Source organism: Helicoverpa zea, chromosome 14, assembly GCF_022581195.2.
Source record: "Helicoverpa zea isolate HzStark_Cry1AcR chromosome 14, ilHelZeax1.1, whole genome shotgun sequence".
NCBI lineage: Eukaryota > Metazoa > Arthropoda > Insecta > Lepidoptera > Noctuidae > Helicoverpa > Helicoverpa zea.
Genome location: NC_061465.1, coordinates 4823164 through 4847171, shown reverse-complemented (window position 1 = coordinate 4847171; position 24008 = coordinate 4823164). Strand labels below are relative to the sequence as shown.

The window sequence follows — 24008 nt, the reverse complement described above, 5'->3', positions numbered from 1 at the left end:
AAAATTATTGAACGCGTTTTAAAATAGAAAGTGCATTTTTAGCTGTGCATGACGTTTTCAATTATTTTCGGCCTGAAATGCACAGGGATATTGAATGAAAAATACATATAAAGCCTTTCTCCCAGGTTGGGTAATTTAAACATTCGGTTCAACAATTAATAAGACCCTCGGACGGAGCTAGTGGCCCGTTTACTACAATTTACGTGTGAAGTTCTAAATCTGAACTAATCTGCAGCAATTAGACAGAGAACAGCTATTTACTAAATGAGATCTCCTATTCCGGGGATATATTGGTCCTATCATTCTAATTACTAACACTAGACAAGAGGTTACTAATTAATGTTGATATCCAATTACAATATCTAGAGTAGGTATTCACTTTTTTGGGACAATATTATTAGACAAACAAGAAAAAAAAAACGTATACTAATGGGTATGATTTAAGCTGTCACCAATTTAATTCATTTTGTGTTTCTTAAATAATAGGGTTTGCCCTCAAAATAGTAGATTTGTCACCAAATGTAGTCACCAAACAATATAAAATCATTTCCACAATAAATTACCGAAAATCATGGAGATATGGGGTCAAGTACCAAATAAATGATTTTGTATGTATTATAATAGGTTTGTCCTAATAGTATTTAAGCAAACTAATTTAAAGAGATCACCAATAAATCATATATTATATCACTAGAAAATTTTATGAAGGTCTAAAAATGTAGGGTGGTCGTCATCATCATTTCAACCAAAAGAGTCTACTACTTAACTGGCCATGTGCCTCCCCCCAAGGGCTTTAGTTTCCACAGGTAGTATAAATATATTTAAATTAAATTTCTAGCTGAATAGTAAATAAAACAATTAATCAAAGTCAAAATAATCAATATTTATTGTTAAAAATCTCACTGCCCGCGCCCCGCATCGTATGATCGTACCTACAACCAACCTACAACCCATTCGTTGAGGCCCGAAAGCGCGCCAATTTGTCTCCCTTCCCTTCCTCTTCCCTTTGAACATATTTTTATTAAAATTATAAACTGATGTATTAAATTGGTAACGAATACATTATTTTAATAACTGAACGAAATAAAATGTAACTACTGTATTGGTGACAAAATAACAAATAAAAAGGAGTCGCAGTCAGGGATCGATTAATCGATTTATTTGGTGACAGATCTACCATTTTGAGCACCAAGCTATTATTTAAGTAATAAAACTATTATTATAAGAACGAAGTTTATATTCATGTAATGCACTACAATTTTATTGGTAATCCATCTCATATTTTACACATTATATTAACAATAATTTGCTAATTCATACCTGTGAACACTCTTTGTTTATCTGAGAACGAAAATATTTCGTGGCGATAGATCTATTTATTAGGTGATACAACTTGATGACAAATATAAATTTTGGTGACAAAAAATATAGTTCCCTATACGAATATACTTGTATTTTATAAGGAAGGACAAATTTAAAAATCAATTTGTTTGTACGCTTACAGGCAAAAACGAATCCGATACTTATCCAAAAACGAGTTTCGCAAACTAATTTCAAACGGGGGATCACTTACACAAGCTATATTAAACATATCCTTTTAAATACGATCCCTAATTAAAAAGGGGCATCGACAGCCATCTTTTTAGGGGTGTATTTTTTCGTAATGACAACTTGTATCGGAAATGAGTCGACCTGTATTACTTTCTATTGTGTTTTTGGCTGTGCCCTGTTGGTAATCCGTATCATCTGCTACTGGGGCAATTATATGAAAGGGAAGTTGTTCGAAGCGTGCGTAAGCTGCCCCGTGGACGGCCCTAATTGTTGCTGCGATAACCAATATGGGCTTAGAGAGTAGGGTGACTACGATACCAAATTGAATTATTATATCTGATCCAAAATCTCAGAATTCGTAATTGCTTTTATCAACAAGGTAAATTACAAAATTTAAGATTGTATTTGAGTACAATTTATTGCAAGCCAGTGATATTAATTTTTTCTAGATTAATTTGGTCATGTTCCTTATTTAGAGCTTGAGCTGTTAATATCCGCCGACGACAAGCCTGTCAAGCAGTATGATAAATGACCCTTGAAATGATAAAACATCTACGTAATTAGAAGATTTTTCCTTTAATATTATGCTTGCTTAATCAACTTTTACGATCTCATACTTACTTTCGAGATTTTAGGAGTGTACCTACCACAGCGTAAGTCCACTTCATTTGGCTCGGCTGTCCCGGCAGATAGAGCACGCACGGGCCCCCTACAGAGAATGTCAGTGAAATATAAATTATAACAGGGCAGGGTGCACCATTGTGTCCTTCGCTTCACGCATAGACCACAGAGATTGACTGCACCCCGCGGATCAAGCGTGACGCATTGCTTTTGCAAAATAGTGCTGCTAACTGCGTCACGGCTCATGAAAAGTCGATAGGTTCTATGACATTCAATAAATTTTATCTTGACTGGTTGGCATTACATGTTTATAAAACATTTTAGTTTTAGATTCGATATTACTTTGTTTGTTTCTGTTGTTATGGAACACTGTCCTATTGTGTAGGCTATGTAATTTATTGTATCTAGCTAAGATGAACCATTTGAACTAGTTACGATCAAATGATGATTCTCCGTGTAGACTAGTGGCTATGGGACACACGCATAATTTGTATTTTTCGTTCTTTTTTATATAATCTACATTCAATGACTCATAGTTTTAAAAAATACTTTTTATACTTTCTAGTTCACCATGTTCTACAGGTAATCCAAAAATAATCACTCTCACTGCGGTACATTCGATAAAAAATTAAATCGACAAGCGTAAAGCGACAAAGCTCATCCCTATTGTTAAAACGCTACTAAGTGTTGTTGCACAACATTTGCGTCATTGTCCGCAAACTGTTCGCCCCACCGCATCCCCTCACTAAACATTACATTGTAATAAGAATACCGATTAAAAAGCATTTTGTACCATTCTAGTAACAAAAATAAATCATGTTTCGTTGTCGACAAATTTTTTGGGCGTCCCTATTTTAATAGCTCTATTTATAACGCAAATTAATATTAATGAACCGTGGAATAATATAAATTTTCACCTTTATAACTTCTTTAGGAATTAAAATTAGGAATGTCATGTAATGCAGCGTTTTTATTGGATTAATTTCCTGTTTTTTGACACCCGTAATCTTTGACTTTCATTTATTACTTTTCAATCGGTGTGGCTCTATTTTAGGGTTGTAAGAAATGATAGACAGAAATATTTTCAATACATTTATTTTCATATAAAAATGCGCTTCTCATGTTGTCGACACCCGGCCACTATAAGCTGACAGACATACGAACATACGATTAACATTGAAGCTTGTACACAAGGAAGCAGACGACTAAAGTTTCAGTTTGTCTTCAATTTTCAATTTGTTCAATAAAATAACTAATTTGATTGCCTTGAATTGTGTCTATTGAGGCAGACTAGTCGCTATTTAATGGATAAATTGATATCGATTGTCCGATTTATCCAGTTCAATAAGTTTTGGACTTGTTATTACAGTTTGACGAGACTTTGGTCACCAGTTCTGAGTCATAACTAGATTATAAGTTTTGGAAACTTCTCGAAATAACAGATCGTCAACCTGTAATACCAAACGCCTAACAATCAGCAAAGGTAATCATTTAAACCCATTTATTCTACATTTACTTCCTAAATTCATTTTGTTATTGAAGGCGTTGTATGAAGGTTTAAAACATTTTTAGATTTTTAGGTACAAGATGTAGATAAATACTATCAATAATAATAAAAATATCTTAAGTATATGAAGTGGTTATAAAAACATGTTTTCGACTCAATTTGAATTTACTGCTAAATTGCCTGATCACTTTAAAATTGGATGACAAAACTCTTTTACTAATTTAGCAGTCTAATTCAAATGACCACAATACACATGAAAAACAGAAGTATAATAAACTCTTAAAGCTAAGAAGTAGCCTATTAAAACTAATATCGAGATCGAAATATAAAAATATGTGTAGATAAGTACAAAGTGTATCAAAGTGTTAAGTACTGAGTCTGCATTGTGATGGTTGCGTTTGTGATCGAGATTTTCGCAAAAAACCTTCTACTTTTTATGTGTATTGTTCTTTAACATACCTAAATCATTACAATAAGTAGGAATATCTAAAACCTTAAATCATCTAACAGGTATACATTACCTAACTAACGATTTGTTTATAAAATTAAACATGACATCTAGGTGGCTTATACTGACATAAGCAAGCGTCAAGATTGTCTCATACAATCGTATTATTATTATTCAATAACAGTTATATCATTTTCATATTGAGATTGTACCGTCATGAGACGTTGAAAACAGTAGAATAGAAATATTTACAGTCTTAACTATTTATTTACAAAGCCTATTCGATAACTTATATCTATAGTTTCAGATTTTTTCGCTAAAATTAAAGGCAACGCACTTAATGAACTAAAACAAAAACAATTCGGCATATTGTAGTGTTAATAACTATTGTTTCATTTGATTGTATGATAATATCATAGTGGTTCAGTGTTATGTGATGGCTTATAATAAAATTAAGTACTTACTTACAAAAAATCTATAAACAAGAAATAGAATATGAAGAAAATATAAAAATAATTGTCTTTTAAATAGAGAAACAGTATGTGTATGAATAAATTTAAAAAAATATTGTGACGTGTAATATTACATATACATTATCCTATATACACTAAAGTATAATACCCTCATTATAGAAATACACTAAAAGGCACATTTCGTACCTCTTGAAGCAGCTGTAACTTTCAAGAATTTTATAAAGTGCGGAATCCTATAAAGTTCTATTGATAAAGACAAAAATGCCTTCCACGACAGAACCTAAGAAAATTGTATAAAATATTTTTGCGTGATTATATATAGATGTTATAAAAATATATATAGTAGAGTACCTAATATGTGATGATAAATAAAGTTGAGACAGTAAAGCTGAATACTTAAGTAAACTTTTGGCAGTTTAAAATACTGGTCGCGCTCACATAAACACAAGCATATCGAATCAAGTTTTGACGATTAAACATTCACAATCATAATCATTTAATACTTAGTGACTTAGGTACCTAGACGGCGGAGTTCTTGCCTATGATTGGTCCTCCACTGGTGGCGTATACTCTGTGACCGTCGAATTCAACTGAAGAGTTCCTCTTGATAGCATCATCGCTCGTATCCTTGAGAGGTTCCTTTTCGTCCCTGTGACAGAAAACAGATTAGATATGGCTCACCTTAATAATATTAGTCAGGCTTTATTTACAGCACGTCATTTTGTTAAACGTTGCATTTTTCAATTCACTTCTGAATTCGACAGTACAAATAATGTATTCAATATGTTCATAATGCAACGTTCAACCATGACCAAACAAAACTACGCATTGATGGATGTTGATGTGAGAGATAAGATACAAAGATGTGATGATATGATTGAAGGTAAATAAAGCGAACACAACATTAAGCCGAGAATTAATGCAGAATATCATTTGGCAGACACTGCAATCACGAAACACAAGGCACAAACAAAAACTGTTAATAAGGACAAAGTTGAATGATATATTTGAATGTCTTACACTGGCGTGGTTGGTACATAGCTACACGTGGTTGATATGAGGCAGCATTGGGAAATACAAATAATATTTATTAGTGGATTGTGCAAATAGACAAACATGTAAAAGTCAAACTATGAAAACCCGTGACAAGAGTGCTTGGGGAAGAGTTAACATAAGGTAATGTTGGGATTAAACAAATAAACTCCAAAAGAAATAAGAACGAAAAACTGTCGTAAGAGATGTTCCAGTTTAACAGAACTTGACCGAAATTCTCGAGTATAAGACGTGGCACCTGCTTCCAAATACAAATATACAACTGCTGCTATAAATTAGTTACCTTCAAAAAGCGGCACTGTACACTACTTCACAACTACAACACTTGAACAGTTTTCAATCAAAAGCGTTACTGTTTCTATAATCATCTCCATAGCTATGTACAAAAGGCAAATCGCGAAGCTTTCCGTTCTTGATATTTACAAATTGCTCAGCCCCAGCGAAAAGTTTCATACATACGAGTACATCATCCCCTTTATTAAAAAGTTAATTGTCCGTTCAAACCAAATCATCGTTCGGTTCGGGATATGTCCTCCTCACGAGGGCCGAACCATATGATCCGCACAAACAAAGCATGCAGGCAGTCTCAAGGTTTCGTATGGCTATTGTGTGGTGCCTTACGTAGGGGTCGGCACGAGCTTGACCGGCGGCGGCAGGGGCGCGGGGGAGGGCGGCGCGCGCGGCTTCGTGCTGCAATAAGGGAGCGGGAAGCGCCAACCGTACAGACTAGCGGGCAGAAACATCTCTCATCGACACTAACACTTAACATGGAACACGGGACACAAAGGACAGGCTTTGACACGATTAACATAAGGAGAAATACATATAGATAGGTAAATTATTAAAGTCAATGGAAGACTGGAGTGTAACGGTATGATGTCGATGAAGTGCTATCTGATGAACTGTTTGTTTTAGACACTTTTATTAATATTTTTACGAGTATTTTTGAAGAAACGTTAAAAAGGAATTGAACTGTACCTTCCCAACTTGGCTTCATCGTCGTTATGTTTCTTGCCGCGTTTGCCACAAAGAGTCGCAATGACTCCTTGCCGCCTGAAGCACAGGAGAAGGAGGTCCACAATAAGAAGACAGATGAAAACTCCAGCCAGTGCCAGTCCAATTATCGAGCCACTAGACAAGAGCTGAGGTGGTGCAAACCCAGATCGTTCAACGCCTGTCAAAATAACATTGCTTCGATATATTATTTGAAGTACATCTAAGAGCAGTAGAAGCAAGATACCAGTTTGCTATAAAGGATAAAGCCAAAATGTGATTTTCAAATTACGTGGCAAATGTATCTACTGCTCTTGTTATTGTTAGTTTATGCATCATGTCACAGAAGCTGAAGATGTTAGATGACAGGAAGTGATTGTAATCAATGCAGTTATAGCTGTCGTGTACTTGAAAATTTGTGTTTTAAAGAAGTCGTACACAGCAATACACACATTCATTGCAATCAGTAGTTGGTGACAAACAGGGAGTGCTTTCAGATACAGAAATCGTGCACCCAATCACCGGCAACTATTCTATCATTGTAAGACTCGTCGGATATTTTGGAAGAAAGCTCTCCGCTAGAATGAAATGGGGTTTGAATGAAAAATGAAAGATGACGAATGATAGAAACGAAAGATGATGATGCATAAAACGATTACCTTAAAATTAATTATAATAATGTAATAATCATTAGAAAGAAAAGTTGTCAAGATGCAAACATTCCAAATGATTCTGTTTATCGCAAAATAAATGTTCAAACCCCATGACAAGTATTTTTTCTATTTAAGCAGTATCTGTATCTAATTTAAACGTATGATAATAATAATAATATAAATTTGGAACAATAAACTGTTTAAAAACAAATAAATATTGGATGGAACTCTATTAACCATCACCTCAGTACACATTTAGTTTAATTTTAGGAAAATATCATCATCGTTGTTTGAAAAACTTTGAATGACAATCCATTTGAGATACATAAAAGTTTTGATTCTTGTAGTTTTTCAAGCAACAACTTTTTGATCAACATCTAATGAGATATCCTAAAACCTGATGAAACTGCCAATGTAAGTATATTCGACAATCATATGCTCCGGTCACAAAGGTCTGACCAGATGCACAGTGTTGGCAGTTCCATAGATTACACCATCCATGCTTGGAAAAATAAACCGCACGACTAGGGTAACTTTAAAATCCAAAAATAAACTCTATAAACATTGTCATCTATCATGACTACTAATATAATTAAAATGATTAAGACTGAAAATATATTTAAAATAGGAATTGGTATAATGTTGAGTCGACAATGTTCGGACCATGCTATCGGGACAATGTGAATTAATCAGCGTTTGAAGGGTGTACATGAAGATCATGCAATAGTAATTAGTACATTCCAAAGGAAACTAGCAGCAGGATTATTAACTATTAAAAATATCATATTAAGTAAAATTATATTTACCCAAATTTCAGTCAGGGCGACACAAACACACTTGTGTAACGATCAACATTCATAAGGGTTAATGGATTTCTTGATAAGCATCTTGACAGCTTTCTTTTTGATCTCTTATTACTCAATTAATCATTAGTTTTATGGGGTACATTAAGGGATGAGGGTTATGCTAATTTCATGGAAATTGGTGATGGTAGTTACATTTAGAAAATGAATGAAGTTTTCCATGACACCAATACCTTCTACTGATAACGGCTAGTATTTATTTACAGCTAAGTAGTTAGGAACTTCATTCATTTTATGCACTATACAGAAAACTACAAATGGCATACTTTGTTTTGAAAACATTTATTATTTTTCACATTGGTCATATTTTCACCTAAACAGATCACAATTCGAACTCCTCTCAATGCTAGTGGAACTTTTGGCTAACTACATTATATTTTTAACCGTCAATAAATCAACATTCATATTCCGTTCGAACTCCATGTTATCATAAGATGGACGATTTCTTTTCCCACCTTTATTCTATATCAAAAAGACAAAATAGTCATCAAAAATTCGTACACAAATCTTATGAATTCTTATACAACTTTCTATGTTAAAATGTAATGGATGCCTTAATTTTTGGCATTTCTTTCTTAATTAACACTATATTACGATTTTATACTTTGGCAGTGTTAATTTATTAGCCGTTAATTACCTACGTTAGATTATATTCAGCTTTTAAATTAAGTATGGAATGAAAATCTCAGTATAATTCAAAACGCCATTCCGAAATTTGATCAAATCATATTAAACTTTTAATTATTTAATAGTAGACACACACAATCGGAATCACTAAACTTCAGAAATCATTTGATGATATTTTCCAACACAAACAACATTTACAATTATTTACACATCAACAAATTGCATTATCACAACAAGTATTTTCCCTAAATAACAACAGTCGTCTTTGGACTTGCTTAATTTAGATGATTATTTAGATTTTAACTATTAGTTTATATTATGTAAAACATTATAAATATAATCGTCGCTAGGACATCCGTTTTAGTGTGAGCCCATCTGAAATGACTTGGACATCCATTTGGGTTACCTAGAAAATATTTTATTATGATAAATACGTATACTTTAATACGGCAAATAAAAAAAACTACAATATGAAATCAACAAATAAATAAATAGGCAATTCAAACTTACCACTGGTAATAAATTAACACCAACATAATATAAAATCGTCAATACGTAAAACCATAAAAGTACTTTATAATTAAATTCAAATTATAATTGTACTCAAATACTAAAAGTAATTTTTAAAATAATAATATAAAAATTATAGAAAACGCATGCCAAAATACAACAATTTCACACACTCCTCACAGTCAATTGATATTTGCAATATTTTTAAAAGTATTTGTACATTTTACAAAATATGTTAATTTTATTTTTTTAAGGCAAGATTTTACATTAAAATTAAAATATGAATGATAATTAGTAAAAAAACCATTCAGAAAATGAAGAAAAATAAATAACACAAAACTGGTTAACAAGCGGATGACTTAATACTATGAATAAATTGTACTTGATCGAAGAAGAGCAAAAAAAACTTAGAACCACTGGAGACACATGACAGGTAAATAAATTCGTTGTAAAAATAATACTTTACAGGAGCACGACAAAATAAATAAAGTTAAATGCGCACAAAACACTAGTTCGAGGTCTGAGTTCACAAAACCAAACACAAAACAAAGGTGAGGAGGCTGAAGAAAGAGTAGGTCGTTGCTTGCGAATTGTATATTGATTCTGAGGCGGTGTAAACGTCGTAGAAGCCAGCCCTTACGGGAACTTCATTAGTCTCCGGATTGTACTCACCGAGAGCCGTTTGGACGTAAAGTTGTGCAGGCAGGGAATATCCGAGGACGTTGTGTGCCCGAACGTGCATTCGGTACCGCGTGTCCGGGTGGAGACCACGTACTTCGTAACTGATTGCCTCGAGGGACTTTAGCTCCTCAATGACGCATTGAGATTCAGATGCGATGCGCCATTCTCCACTTACTTTCAGCACCTAAATAAAATTCAGAATGTTTTACTACTATCTACGGATTTTGGACCATTTTTCTTAAACGATAACAGGATTTACCAAACGTTTATCCTAAAAGAGTATTATAGGCAAAAGAAAGACGATCATGTAATAAGTTTATCCTATTCTATGTGATATGAAAAGCGAAATAAATCACCGAAACAAATCTATTGAAAGCGTATGTATTGTGTGGGGAAATAGGAATATTATAAATATTATGTGACAGCACAATAAAAAAGAAACTTACGGGGCAGTAGCTGATCTCATACATATCGATGGGTTCGCCATTGTTGGCGGGTACGCGCCATCTCAGCTCATATCTATCTGCGTATTTACCATGAATAAGCGATTCTGGGCTTTCATTTTCCCACCATTTTGGTTGCTCTGGCGGCGATCTAAAAAGTAAGCCTATTGTTAATGCGATGATAAATGTTGATATTGTAATTTATTTCATGCGAAAATATTTTCAGTCGATTGCGTACAGAAAAGACAGGGTTATATTTATAACTAAGGCATTCAATGAGAATTGTTTGAATGCCTTTCCATCATTAAGATTCCGTAAGCACGTATTAGAACAATTGGATTGTACGCAAAGTAAATATCTAGGCATTGTCGAGACGACAGGCATCTTAATTCAGCGTCTGATTGAATCCTAAATATGGAACGTAGTAATGGTACTCAAGAAATGTTGATGAATCGATCTACAAATTAGGTTAGAGGAAATAGAACCTTACCTCCTAGGCATAATGACTGTAATCGGGGCACCCCAGCTGCCGGGGCCGACGCGGTTCACGGCAGCGAATCGAAAATCATAAGTGAACATCGGCCTCAAATTCTCCACAATGTACGGCGAATTGGCAGACCAAGTCCTGTTTTGGGAGAGATTCCAATCGAAATTGCCATTTTCCTTGTATTGGGCTGTGTAGGCCAATATTGGTGGGCCCATATCTTCAGCTGGCCCCACAATATTGAATGATACTGATGTCGCTGTTATTGTTTCTTGTTTCGCCTGAGAAATAAAATGGATTCCATATCAATCACAAGTCACGACATATATCTCAACAGCAAACATTTAATATTATACTTGATACTTCTATTTGCCACCCTATTTGATTTTTTCAAAATCCTCCAAATAAAATACCTTCACCCATAAAAGGTACCTCAGAAAACTTTCAAGGCAAAGTCTCAAACATTTAGTTAATCACTGGTCAATCTTTGCAATTACTGCCAAAGCAATCAGGCTGTAATTACGAATTAACTTACTTGAACAACGGGCCCCGGTGGGAAAGCCTCTCTGAACTGAATGATGTGTTCGGCTTCACCCAGCGTGTTGGTGGCAATGCATTTGTAAACACCGTATAGTCCTCGGTCAGTTGGTGTGATGATGATGTAGCTGGATGGACCGGAGCCGTAGATCTTCACTTGGGGAGTTTCTACCAAGTCTGCATCACGGAACCTAAGTAAAATAATTTAAGTATTCCTTTAGGAAATTGTTGGCATTGCTTTAAAATTACTCTTTGTAATATGTATAACAAATTGTACTGCCCTTTTTTGTGAAAAAAGCAAAAAAATGCGATAAACATAGAAGTGTTTACTTGATCGTATATGAACGAAACATGTTCAAATTACCTACATCTACTTATACAGAGGTAAGTATATAATTCAATTTCAATAAAACACTCGCCCAAATCGGGGAGAACTAAGTGAATTGACTGCATTAGTTTCCTTTGTTTTAACGCACTTACCTCCATTTAATGGTAGCGTTCGGGATACTCTCCGCCGTACAACTTAAATTAGCGGGACGGCTGTTCCAACTCCAGATAGGGACTGTCGGCATGTGTTCGAAAGTCGGCTTGAAGTGAACTGTTAAATGTCCATTCTTTCTGGCCTCACCGCCTAAATTAATGGGAAAAGAAACATGAGTTAATATGAATTTGAGATTCAATAATTTTGATATAGTAAAAGTTGGTAAAGGACAGGTTGAAATTATGATGCAAAGTAGTATTCATGACATGAAAAATATACTTTTTATTAATGTTTCGTTTAAATATGAATAGAAATGCTTGATAGTTACCGGCGTTTTCAGCGAAACATTCATAAAGGCCATCGTCAGTCCTATTCAATTTAGTGATCGTGATAACTCCACTAGACTCCATCTGGTCGCCAGTCTGTCGACTGCTCGTTTCGATCGTAATCCTGCAAAAACGCCTTATTTAACAAACTTTCCAACGATCTATAAAAACAAATGTTGTCTGTACTTAAAAATAAACTTTTATTTCATAAGCTTAGCAGTTCACAAAAAAGTTTTTATTTTGCTTAATATTCTCCCTGTAAAGACTTTATGGAAAGGGGTTTTGTTTAAAAAGTTTTATAATAGCTTGAATTTACTTCCGCTTTTTATGAAAATTCTCATTTTGTAATAAACTTGCTACTTTATTGTTGGTAGCCCTATTGTACCACCTGTGCTAATGAAGATAGTAAAACAGCATTGTTATAGCCAATTGTCTTACCTGCCGTCGTCGTTAGGTCCATTCAGGAAGCGGTCAGGGTTGCTCAATTTGCGGAAACTAATGCGGGGCGCGGGCCGGCCGGTCGCCTTACATTCTAATCTACCCTCTTGCTTCTCTGGAGCGGTTGTGTTGAATAGTTCAAATATCCTCGGCTTGACCAGCACTTCCACTTCGATTTCTGTTTCGTTTTGCCCAGCTTGGTTAACAGCACTGCAGATGTATTTACCGTAATCACCGGCTTCGACGCGGTCAATAGTTAGAAGTCCAGTATTTTCGTTGACGCTGAACCGAGAGGTACTGGCTAAGTTCTAAAAATAACATTTCAATATTAGTTTTTCATTTGGTAAAAAATAAAATATGGGAACATAAAATACATTTTAATTAACTTTTGATGTTTACCTCGCGTGTCGAAGCTTTGATCCAAGAATAAGTAGGAAGTGGTTTTCCTCTGGCTTTACATGAAATAGCCGCACTTTCACCTTCCTTGATTTCGACTCTCGGTTCCCTTTCCTCCATTTCTGGTGCGGTGTAAACCTGTAAAATTGTTATTGTTAATTACCTCCGTCTTTTTAGAGCTGCATACTTACATAATGTAAAAACTACTCTTATATTCACTTACTTCAAGTTTGATGTTTCTCTCAGCTAATTCACCAGTTTGTATGACTACAGCGCGACAGGTATAAGTTCCATCATCACTCTCTTCTACACCTTTGATCATTAGTCCATTTGCGTGAATAACATATCTGTCACCAGTTACAACCTAAAAATGAAAATTATCTTCACGATGATCTGTATGTCTAATAACATTGGTAGGTACCTATACTATATTCTTGGTAGGTTTATTGGTATTGTTTGTTTTGTTACTCACAGGATTGCCTTCCTTGAACCAATCAACTGATGGTGCGGGCTCAGCTGTTACTTCACACATGATTTTGAAATCTTTTCCCTTTGTGGCGTATTGATTTTCATTAGCATTTGTCCAGGTGATTGCAACTAAAATTGAAAAAAATCTCATTAATATCAAATTCGTTATGTAGAACCAAAAATATTGCATCTTTTCATCTTTTTAACTTAAACTAACAAATAGTACCGCATCATTAACACATTCCTACAGATTCTACCTTCAGATTGCATGCATTATCCAAAATACCCGAACTTTTTTTCCTTAGATTTAAACCCAGATTCACATCTCCTTGAACATAACAACGGCAATACAACACAATAAGGTTATAAAGTACTCACTGAACGTATCCAATACGACACTAGCACTCAAAGGCATGTTAGTGTAAGTGGCGACACAGGTGTAGTTGCCAGCCATGGCGGTGGTGATCGACGATATGTATAGGAGCTGCAGCTGCTTTGCCGGCATCGGTTCTGTGTAGATCTCGGGTCGGGTGCCGGCTCTGTATTTAAAGAATGGTTGAGAGTTACTCTATTGTATATAAAAAAGAAATCGGATCATATAGTTTTATTTTTCATGGACCGGATAGTCATTATAAAGATGGTTTTAAGTTCGCAATTTTAGTATGCGAAATTCTAATTAATCCTTAAAATATTTTACCCAGAGCGAAAATCGAATCATATCGAATGGGAAGCGGGAAAGACCTAATTCATTAATCTTTGCAAAAAATATTCTTCTTCATTTACTTTTATGCACCACATATATTCGGTAACATTTATTGAAATTCTGTCTATTTATATTTTAGTTTACTTGTCCTATCCTCTTCAACTACGAATCAGTTGAATTCTTTATAAGTTTTTTTTTTATCTAGTTGATCTTCAGATACTTACGCGGCCTCATTAATGACGAATCCTTTAGGGTCCTTCCATTGGGGTTGTGTGACGAGCGCTGGGTCCGGGGCGTCCACTTGACATGTGAGTACCACTGACTTGCCCACTGCTACCGTCTGCTGTTTCTGCATCGGGAATATCCTTAGGGTCTGTGCTGAACATCCTGAGAAAGAAAAAAGTATATTAGAACCATAATTTTAGACCTATCAAATGGTTTTTTAGAAGGCTGTGTCAAATAATGTATTCCCTTTCTCAATTTACGTGAAAGAATTTGCAATGCAAAACATACATAATTATCAACACCAAATGCAAAATAAACACACGTCTGAAGACCCGCCTCGTTGCAGAAGCATAACTCTTTAATTAACTTAACCGCAATTTATTCGGAGCACGTGACGATGATACTTATTAGAGGTCTTTATATAACGTCCCTCAGTGACCTCCCAGTTAATTACAAGCCCATACACCCCATGGATAACCCAGAACTTATAATGCAAGTTTAGTCAAGTTCTTTGCAAGTTCTGCTAATGAAGTTGTTAAGTGAGTCGGTAGAAAGTCAATCTCGATAGTTTGATTAATATAGAATAGTTTATCGTAATTGCATCTTGGAAGTTATCAATCAGAAAGTATTTATAATTTCTCGATAAAGTTACTAAAAATAATACAGGGACACGTCTCGATGGTTTTTCTAGTTCCATCTGCATCTTTGTAATAGTTATAGTTGTGTGGATCGCTATCTCGCCGTATATCCGAGGCATCAACTGAAGTGTTGTCAAGTCTATTCATGTGGGCACGTCTCGTTATGGCAGGGATTTTGAGCCGCAGCCTCTCGGTTCACGCTCAGAATTTATTTTTAAGGTCATCCTCGAAAATATTGGTAAGGGACGCGAAGTCACTTTTGGGCACGCGACATATTGAGATGTTCGAGTTTTTGTTTTTTAGGGGAAACTGTTGTTCTATGTTTAAGATAAAGCTGAACTGTGCTCATGTACACAATAAATGCATATTTAAGATTGATGCATTTGCATCGGTGCGGTATACATAGGTATAGTTACAAAACTTTTAGCTCAACTTCGTTTTCATTTCAAACCTGTACATACTGGTTATTCACAAGGTAAGCCCAAATAATACGCAAACTAATGATGTATTACCTGAACTACCAAAACTTTCCTAAACAACAGATTACATTGTATCATACCGGTAAATAACAATATAAATTACCCAACCATAGACTTTGTGTGTGTTACACAAAGTTTCGGTACAAAAACCTACACGTAAGAGTTCAGAATTAGAAATTAATTAAAACTTTTGGAATTAAAATTTACGCGGTGTGTTGTTAGCGGGATTTCATTAATATTTATTAATGTTTGATTTTGTGAGGTAATGAAAATTAGAACTGCCAAAACAATTTTCACTTATAACGTTGACTGGCTTGATAGATGTGATTAGTACCTACCTGTAGTTTTTGCACTAATGAATCAAAAACTCAATTAGAAGTAAGAAACTTAAATATTGATCTACACCACTAGTGTGATCTGGGTAAAATAATGTGGATACTATCATCGCTTTTGAAAACTACTTATTTCTTCATGCTAAAGCCAATCAGTTTATATTTCACTATCCTTATCATAAATAGGCAAGTCAACAGCATGTAGGTACGTTATATCAAAAAAGGCTGAATCTGATGTATCGATACATGTACGTTTCCCTCAGTAGGCGGGAGACGCATAGAATTTTTTACCCAGTATTTAGGTATGCGGCTCGCGTACCGACCCTTCGTTTTATCTTTTGAGTTTGCCAACAACTGCGTCGGTTGCATTTTATACGATACAATGTAGAAATTCTATTGCATTTCCTATGTTTTCAGATCACATCGTGTATGTTGAAAGCGGCTCTCTAGATATTCGTTAGTTTAGTAGTGGTACAATTGACATTAACCATAATTTGAATAAGGCTTAGTGGATACAGTGTAACTGTAATTACTACTTAGACATTTTGATAATGTTTACTATCTAGACACACGGCAGTGTGTCCGCCAAGTTCGAGCAAAAAAAGCGACACACCGGCCGTGGGTTATATTACACGAACCATTTCGGGCCAAATTCGACCCCCCTATAACTCAAAATCTATTTTATTTACGCATATGAAATTTCTAGTATCTGTTGAGACCTCCTCACTTATCTAAAATACAAAATTTCATTAATATATCTAGTGTAGGTCTTGAGATATTGACGTCAGAAAATCGCTATTTTTACTATACACTCACTGACTGACTGACTCACTCACTCATCAAAAACCTAGACCACTTCCAATGGTCGTATTGACTTGAAATTTGGCATGAAGGCAGGTCTTTATGTCAAGGTAAAGGGAAAAATCTGAAAATGGCCAAGTGTGAGTCAGTTTCAAAATAATGAAGGTGTATACCCGGTGTAAAGGACAATGGGCACAAATATATGGGACCTGGTATACCCGACCAATAGGAATGTCATATATATCATTGGATAGGCCTTTTTATGTAGGACAAGATTTACTATGACAGCTTTGCTGAAATGTTTGTCCGTTCTGAGATATAGATCAAAAACTGTGCTAAAGTTAGAACTAAGTAATCTATTGATACCTCAAGTTTTTAAAGGAAAATCTGAGTACTAATAACTTTAAGTCTTGTAAGTACTACTGTGCCCGTTAGGATCCATAATTGTTACTATTATGTAGCATTTAACCTTTTATTGTACCAACTGGATGTTGGGCGTAGTGAGAAACCGCACCAATAGGAAAGTCATACATATCATTGGATAGGTCTTTTTAACTGGAACAACATTTACTATGACAGCTTTGTTCTGTTGTTTGTCCGTTCTGAGATATAGATAACAAACAATCTTAAAACTGATGCTAATCAATACTGTAATCTGATTTTCTTTCATATACAAGACTTACACTTAGTAGTTCTTAGATTTTCCTTTAAAAACTTGAGTTATCAATAGATTACTTAGTTCTAACTTTTGCACAGTTTTTGATCTATATCTCAGAACGGACAAACATTTCAGCAAAGCTGTCATAGTAAATATTGTTCTACATAAAAAGGCCTATCCAATGATATATATGACATTGCTATTGGTGGGGTATACCAATCTGCCCATTGTCCTTTATACCCCTAAGGAACTAAAACGAACTAAATTTATCTATATTTATATAATATATCTTCGAATGGTCGTACCAATCTGAAATTCGTTACAAAGGTTTGTATTTAGTCAAAGTAAAGTAAAAATCTGAAAACGGCCAAGTGTGAGTCACTTTCGAAAATAACGAATGTGTAACTTTGATCCACGAACATAATATATGATAACATGTCTTGTCAGTCAGTTGGTAAATCTAGTCCATTTAGTTAATCTAGTTCATTTCCTTGTAAGAAGTATAGTGCACATTCAAAAATCTGAAAGATAGTATAATGAGACATTTCCTTAACTAACTTAATCATAAGAAAAAAATAAAATAATCAACCTTACAAAAATAAATGAAATCCCACCCAAAACAAAAATGTGAAAGGCTGCCAAGTTCGATTATATGAGAATGCTTCGCCTATAGAAGAAGTGAGATCTGAATAAGTACCAAGTTCCATACACATACCTCAGTTAAAAATAGTTACTTTTTAATGATGTTAGCAAGTTAGCAAGTATGACTTGGCAAGTTTTAATAGAAAATTATATACTTGATTCATTGCGTTTAGTAGGTTTATAACAAGGTGTGTGAAAACTTGCCAAGTAATATCATTAAAAAGTAACTATTTTTAACTGAGGTATGTGTATGGAACTTGGTACTTATTCAGATCTCACTTCTTCTATAGGCGAAGCATTCTCATATAATCGAACTTGGCAGCCTTTCACATTTTTGTTTTGGGTGGGATAAGCCTTATTTACTGTCAATATGTATTGGAATTTACTGTCAATATGTTATAGCGAGTTACCATGCAATGCGTTTTATGTGTAAATAGGGATGGCTGTTCTTCTTCTGAAAATCCAATTGTTCGGGTTTATTTTCAGTTTTGACTTAATTCTGAATTATAAAAATATCGTCCCCAATTTAAGCTAAAGCAAATTATAATTCCGTATCTCAAAAATAATTTTGAAACCAAATTCTCTTTTGTACATTAATCTTACTAAATTACAATACTTGACAAGGATTCCGCAAAAAATAAAAATTGTTCTGAAAAATCGGCTTGGATTTATAAAAATACTAGCTTTCCGCCCGCGGCTTCGCCCGCGTGGAATTCGGTTCACCCCTCCCGCTGTGGGTTAGCAGCGGTGAGGGAGTGTCAGACTCTTACTGACTAAAATCGTCGTGTTCCGTCCTAGGCCTTTTATATACCAGGGCCGCGGTACCTCTTTCGAACAACCCGCAGCCGCGGCTGGCCCTGGCGCTACTGGGCCCCACTGATTTCAAAACAGACTAATTCGCGGCGAACCTTAACACCACGATACAGAAAAGCACAACGCCATCTATCGAGCTATCGGGAAGCTCGCGATTGAACAATGAGCTACAGGTTAAAGCGCGAGATATCATTGCACTTCTTACGTATCTTAAAAAAAACAACGTCACCACGTTTTAAAAAGCTATCATTCCACTTCTTATGTATTTTAAAAACACATCGTTACCACGTTTTAAAAACACCCAGCGCCATCTATCGCATACCTCAAGAACGAAATAACTTAACTAATACTTATACCAATTAGTAATTCGTTGAATTATAGTTAATTCAGGATAAGTAGATGTAAAAAAAACAGTTAAGACGATAAAACAAATTGTACATCATCCCTCGGGAATTCCTCATTTTCGGGGATTCATTATCGTATCATTTAGCTTCTAAATTTACATGTTTATATTCGTTTGCAATATATTACCTTGTTTTAAACGACACACAGCGCCATCTACAATCCATCCATCAAGCAAACAATATTTTTGTTTTCCCTCGGGAATATCTATTTTTTTCGGGATAAAAAGTACCCTATTATTTAATCCGGACTTCTAACTTTACGTCTGCAAAATTTCAAAGCAATCGGTTCAGTAGTTACGGCGTGAAAGCGGAACAAACAAACAAACAAACAAACAAACTCACTTTCCGATTTATAATATTAGTAAGGATACATTTTTACTGGATTGAGTTTTTTATGCGAAAAAATTGGTTACGCGACCTCTTGTAGATTGGGTGAGGGAATTTGTATTGAATCCCATGTGAATATGTGAGGCATTGCGGGGGAGTCTTTCAACCTACCTATTTATTCTTTGTGACGGTTATTCTTGAGTAAAAATAATGTTACTTGTTTAACTTTAAATAAATATTCTAGAAGATACTATCCAAGTAGACGGAACTTGCGACGTTTATGGTGTCTCTCAAAAATATTCTAAGGCTTAATAAAATTATCAAAAATATATCCCAAATCTATGTTTACATGCTATAATATAATGTAAAGGATTATAATGGTGTCAGTTGTTGCACCCCACCTAGGAACTACTTACTGCAATAAGTATGAAACTTTACCGACTCCGTCTAAAAGTTCCACAACGAGAACAGCTGCTACATTTTATTCTTTTCATGAACGAGGAAAAACTTAAAGTACTTAGTATCTATGCATACAACATAGCCCTGCCGCATTACTTGTAGTAGTTTTAAAATTTACATAAAAAAATCTAGCGAAAAGAATATCCCGTTGTATAAAATGCAAAGTGAAATAGTATATCATTACATTAAAATAACAAAGGTACATTATTCTTTGCTCCCCCGTGTGCCATTCCGCGAAACAACCGTACCTGCATGACGTAATGTAGGAAGTGCCGTATCAAATGCTTACCATGAATTTTACAGTTTATACCTTTGAGGCATCACCAAAATTTCATCAACTAGCATAGGGGAGATAGGGGACATTCGACAACGAGGGGCCAAGTGAAATAAGCGAGCGCGGGATTAAAGGGTTTGCGGAAAATTTGTGTGCTTCATAACAACCCTGCGTCCCCAAGCGGTTTTGTATTACCAATTATTTTCATTTAATTCATAACAAGCTGCTTGGATGGATTTGTCTGTACCGCAAACTCATTAATAACAAAGAGTTATCCTTAAAATGTCTCGTGTAAGCATAATAACTAATTATAATTAATTGCCACATTAGTCTCTCTAAAATTGATGTGTGTGTATTCAAGATAGTAATCTTTCATTAATTAAAATATAAACATACCTACACATGTTCACCAACTTGGTTATACAAACATTATCATGATCACAAGCGGTTAAATAAATAAACGTCCCCAAATTATTTCCGCCATAAAACCTCTCAGACCGTAAATTTAAAATTTGGAAACATTTTCACCGATGGTCGTCCTTCAATTTCACCTCTGACTTTTAGAATAATAGGCAAACAGCAATACGGGGATGTGAAACGAACCGTCACAGTTTCAGGTCTGCCGGAGACGTCCCTCGACCGCCGCCTCCCATTGGAAATCAGCTTCAAGACCGGGTCGGGTTCACAATTTAGAAACAAAAGACTGACTACGTACAAGCATCGTAGGGGTATTGTGATTAATCGCTTAGGCATTATTTCCTAATTAAGCCCACCTTCCCCTTGCGATGAATGCGTCGCCCGAGGGAGTGTCTGCGAACTTGAAACAAATACAAATGGGCCGACTTCAACTGAGAAAATCGGAAAATCTGTTGAATTAACGCTGAACGCAAATTAGAAGGGTGGAGTTATTTCTATAATAAATAGCAGCGAGAATTCCTCTGCAAATAACTTCGAATTGTAATCCATACTGCGAATTATCTGAAACCTTTCTCAGAAGGGTTTCAGGAACGTTTGAATGTAACACGTTTAGGGTCTATAATTGAGTTGTAATCCTACCAGATATGTATTACCAACACAAGCTGATTGGAGGATACGAACACCTATAACTCGATCATTCTCACCGCGTACACATAAAATATGTATGTGCACTTCGACAAGCAACTTCACCCCATTTGACATGTGACTCGGTCTCTACTGAAAAGCACGTAATTGAGGGAAATGAGATAAATTACTCTTGCGGATTGTTTGAGCTACGAAAGGGGAGACGAACATCCCAAGAAGACCCTCGTTCGTGACTCATGTAGCACAACATTTGATGAAACCATAAGTCACACGAGAACGACAACACTGAGACTAATATACAATATCGTACGTTGATAAGGTTTGTTCCCTCTACTTTATTAACCCCAAATAAAATTGTGATAGCCTTCCTCACATCTTGATTTTCATGTATTTTATTGAGCCGTTTGCTGTTCCATGTATCCCTTCCATCGCTGACCCAGGTGTTTCAGTTCTTAGGATTACCGTTAACATTCCCATTACGAGTAAAGAAAAGCATTACAACCGTTACAATAAATTTTCATCGTTAAAACCTTGCTAAACTCTGCGTACATTCGTATTCCCCCCGAGCCTGGCGTCATTATCAGTTTAGCGTGAGGGCTCTTGCTCCAAAAAAGAATATAAAAAGAGCCGATCTCAAAAATTCTCCTAACGCAGGGGCGTAACGAAGTGTAGCCCACTTAAAACAATAGCTAAATACGAGGGTCGGATGCTACCTACACCGAGCTTCCCATACTTAAAACTGTTCGAGACCACTCAATATGTGCTGAATTCGTAGAATTTTTATGGAGATTTTTGGACTCCTTTATTGCTTCGGATATTTATGGCGTCCCATGGGCTCAGTAAATTTGGGCTACAATTTGAAAATAACCCACAGTGGTACATTGTCTTCTGTAAGTAAAAAAACAACATTTATTTCTGGAATCCCTGTTTCGACGAAACTAAACAAACAACAACGTTGATAAAGGAAATTCCTAGACTAATCAATGTTTATTTGCCAATAGGCCACCCTTTGGAACGAAGAATAGCCAGAAAATTGATCCGATTTCACCCCGGTCGCCCCTCAGCGGAGCATTAATTACTGGTTGGTGCCTGCTGGGCCCCTTGAAGCCTGCTCCTCATTTTATAGCCCGCAAACAAACCGACATCATTTCACCCCGCGTTGTTTATTACCTCTTGTAAAGTTTCCATCTCATCTTTAATTGACTTCACCGGAAAGTTTTGAATATCTTTCGTTTTAGAAGAAAGTGGTTGCAGGTTAACGTTTCGATCTTATGGTTAGGTAAACAGCAAAAGCTCTTTTAGCTTCAATTATGAATCAAGGGGAAATGAATATTCTCGTTAATATTTTATTTCAAACTGGAAATATAAAATAAATCCAAGTCAGAGAATGGTCTAGTACTCTTGTTTGCTCTATCCGTTGAAGATCATTGTTCGCTTCGCTGACGTAATTTGGTCGTAAGTCTACATAACGATGACCAAGTGGCCTGCCTACGCGGACTATTACATTCAATTCACGATGCTTGCTATTTGAACCGGTTCTACTCGTCGCAATGCCGATGTAAATATGCTTACTGATATGTACATGTTAACACCTACGTATCAAATAAACAGTGATGAAGTTGGTGTATGTTTAATCTGATTGATTTTGAGTACGAGTTCGTAAATTCCAGTTTCTGATTAACGTACGTATGCTCCATATGGCATACTTTGTAGAAGGGTTATTTTATACCCACGAAGATGTCAATAAAGAAGAATGTAATTAAAACAAAACTGATTTATAATTATGTTACACGATGCTAAAAGGTACTCCATCTATAAAAGGAAATTTTATAAACATAACCAAGTCATTCGCTATTTACAAAGTGAGCTAAGAAACTGTGCAAAAAGTAGGTTCGCTGTTTAAAAAGGATTTGCTCAAGATGAGCTTTTATACAAGACTATGTTGTCCCGTTGTGGACGGTGGCAGCCTTTTGCGCTAAGCTGTCATCGCAAAATTGCTTGAAAATTTCATCCTACCTCAAACAACGAGGTTGGCTGTGAATCGCTCTTACTGTAGGAACTCATTTCTGACTCTGGCGCCTGAATTCTCATTAGTTAAAAGGCTGTAGATGGACGGCTTAAGAAAATACATTATGAAAAATAAAGGATTTTAAGTTGAGATACGTATGAGATAGAAAGCATAAAAGGAAGTATCTAAGGAAATAATGTTATTTGTAAAAAAAAAACCTTATATCGGTATCAAAGCCTGCCTTCACAAAAGCAACATTTATCAGTCAAAGAAAAAACAACCTCAATCTATTAATGCTAAGTAGGTACATATAAAGTTTACAAAGAGAAATACCAAGTCGGAAGGAATGCCAATTTCGTTTGAAAACGTACTTGGAGATTTAATTTTATTTGTAGCGGTCTGAGTTTACCTTGTGAAGATACTTCATTCGGAATCAGATGCGATTGAAAATGTTACATACTTCATGAGAACTGTTTACTTATTTTGCTTTCTTATTTTATTATTTTATATCGTATTCTCTTATTTTTATTATATTTTTCCGGGAGAGTTGGAAAAAGTGTTTACATTTTACACACTTTTTATTTATTTATCTGCAAAGCAAGCATATAAGACTTTTCACGTCTATTCGTT

At 35.3% G+C, this 24008-nt stretch overlaps 1 protein-coding gene across 3 annotated transcripts in view; it reads right to left on the bottom strand.

The window, feature by feature from the left end:
* Positions 1-3251: 3251 nt before the first annotated feature.
* The window catches only part of LOC124636240 (fasciclin-2), a 107207-nt gene continuing 86450 nt past the window's right edge, over positions 3252-24008 (bottom strand). Inside the window, exons 2-16 of one of the 3 annotated variants that reach the window (XM_047172225.1) lie at positions 14481-14643; positions 13932-14092; positions 13558-13682; positions 13309-13449; positions 13089-13223; positions 12690-12997; positions 12254-12375; positions 11925-12075; positions 11443-11635; positions 10914-11188; positions 10427-10574; positions 9972-10164; positions 6632-6827; positions 6275-6379; positions 3252-5249 (exon numbers count right to left, since the gene is read on the bottom strand). In XM_047172225.1, the coding sequence (XP_047028181.1) occupies positions 5120-5249; positions 6275-6379; positions 6632-6827; positions 9972-10164; positions 10427-10574; positions 10914-11188; positions 11443-11635; positions 11925-12075; positions 12254-12375; positions 12690-12997; positions 13089-13223; positions 13309-13449; positions 13558-13682; positions 13932-14092; positions 14481-14643 (2546 nt within the window). In that variant the 3' untranslated portion in view covers positions 3252-5119. The remainder of the gene's footprint in view (positions 5250-6274; positions 6380-6631; positions 6828-9971; positions 10165-10426; positions 10575-10913; positions 11189-11442; positions 11636-11924; positions 12076-12253; positions 12376-12689; positions 12998-13088; positions 13224-13308; positions 13450-13557; positions 13683-13931; positions 14093-14480; positions 14644-24008) is intronic. The other 2 variants (XM_047172226.1, XM_047172227.1) reach the window with 2 other exon arrangements.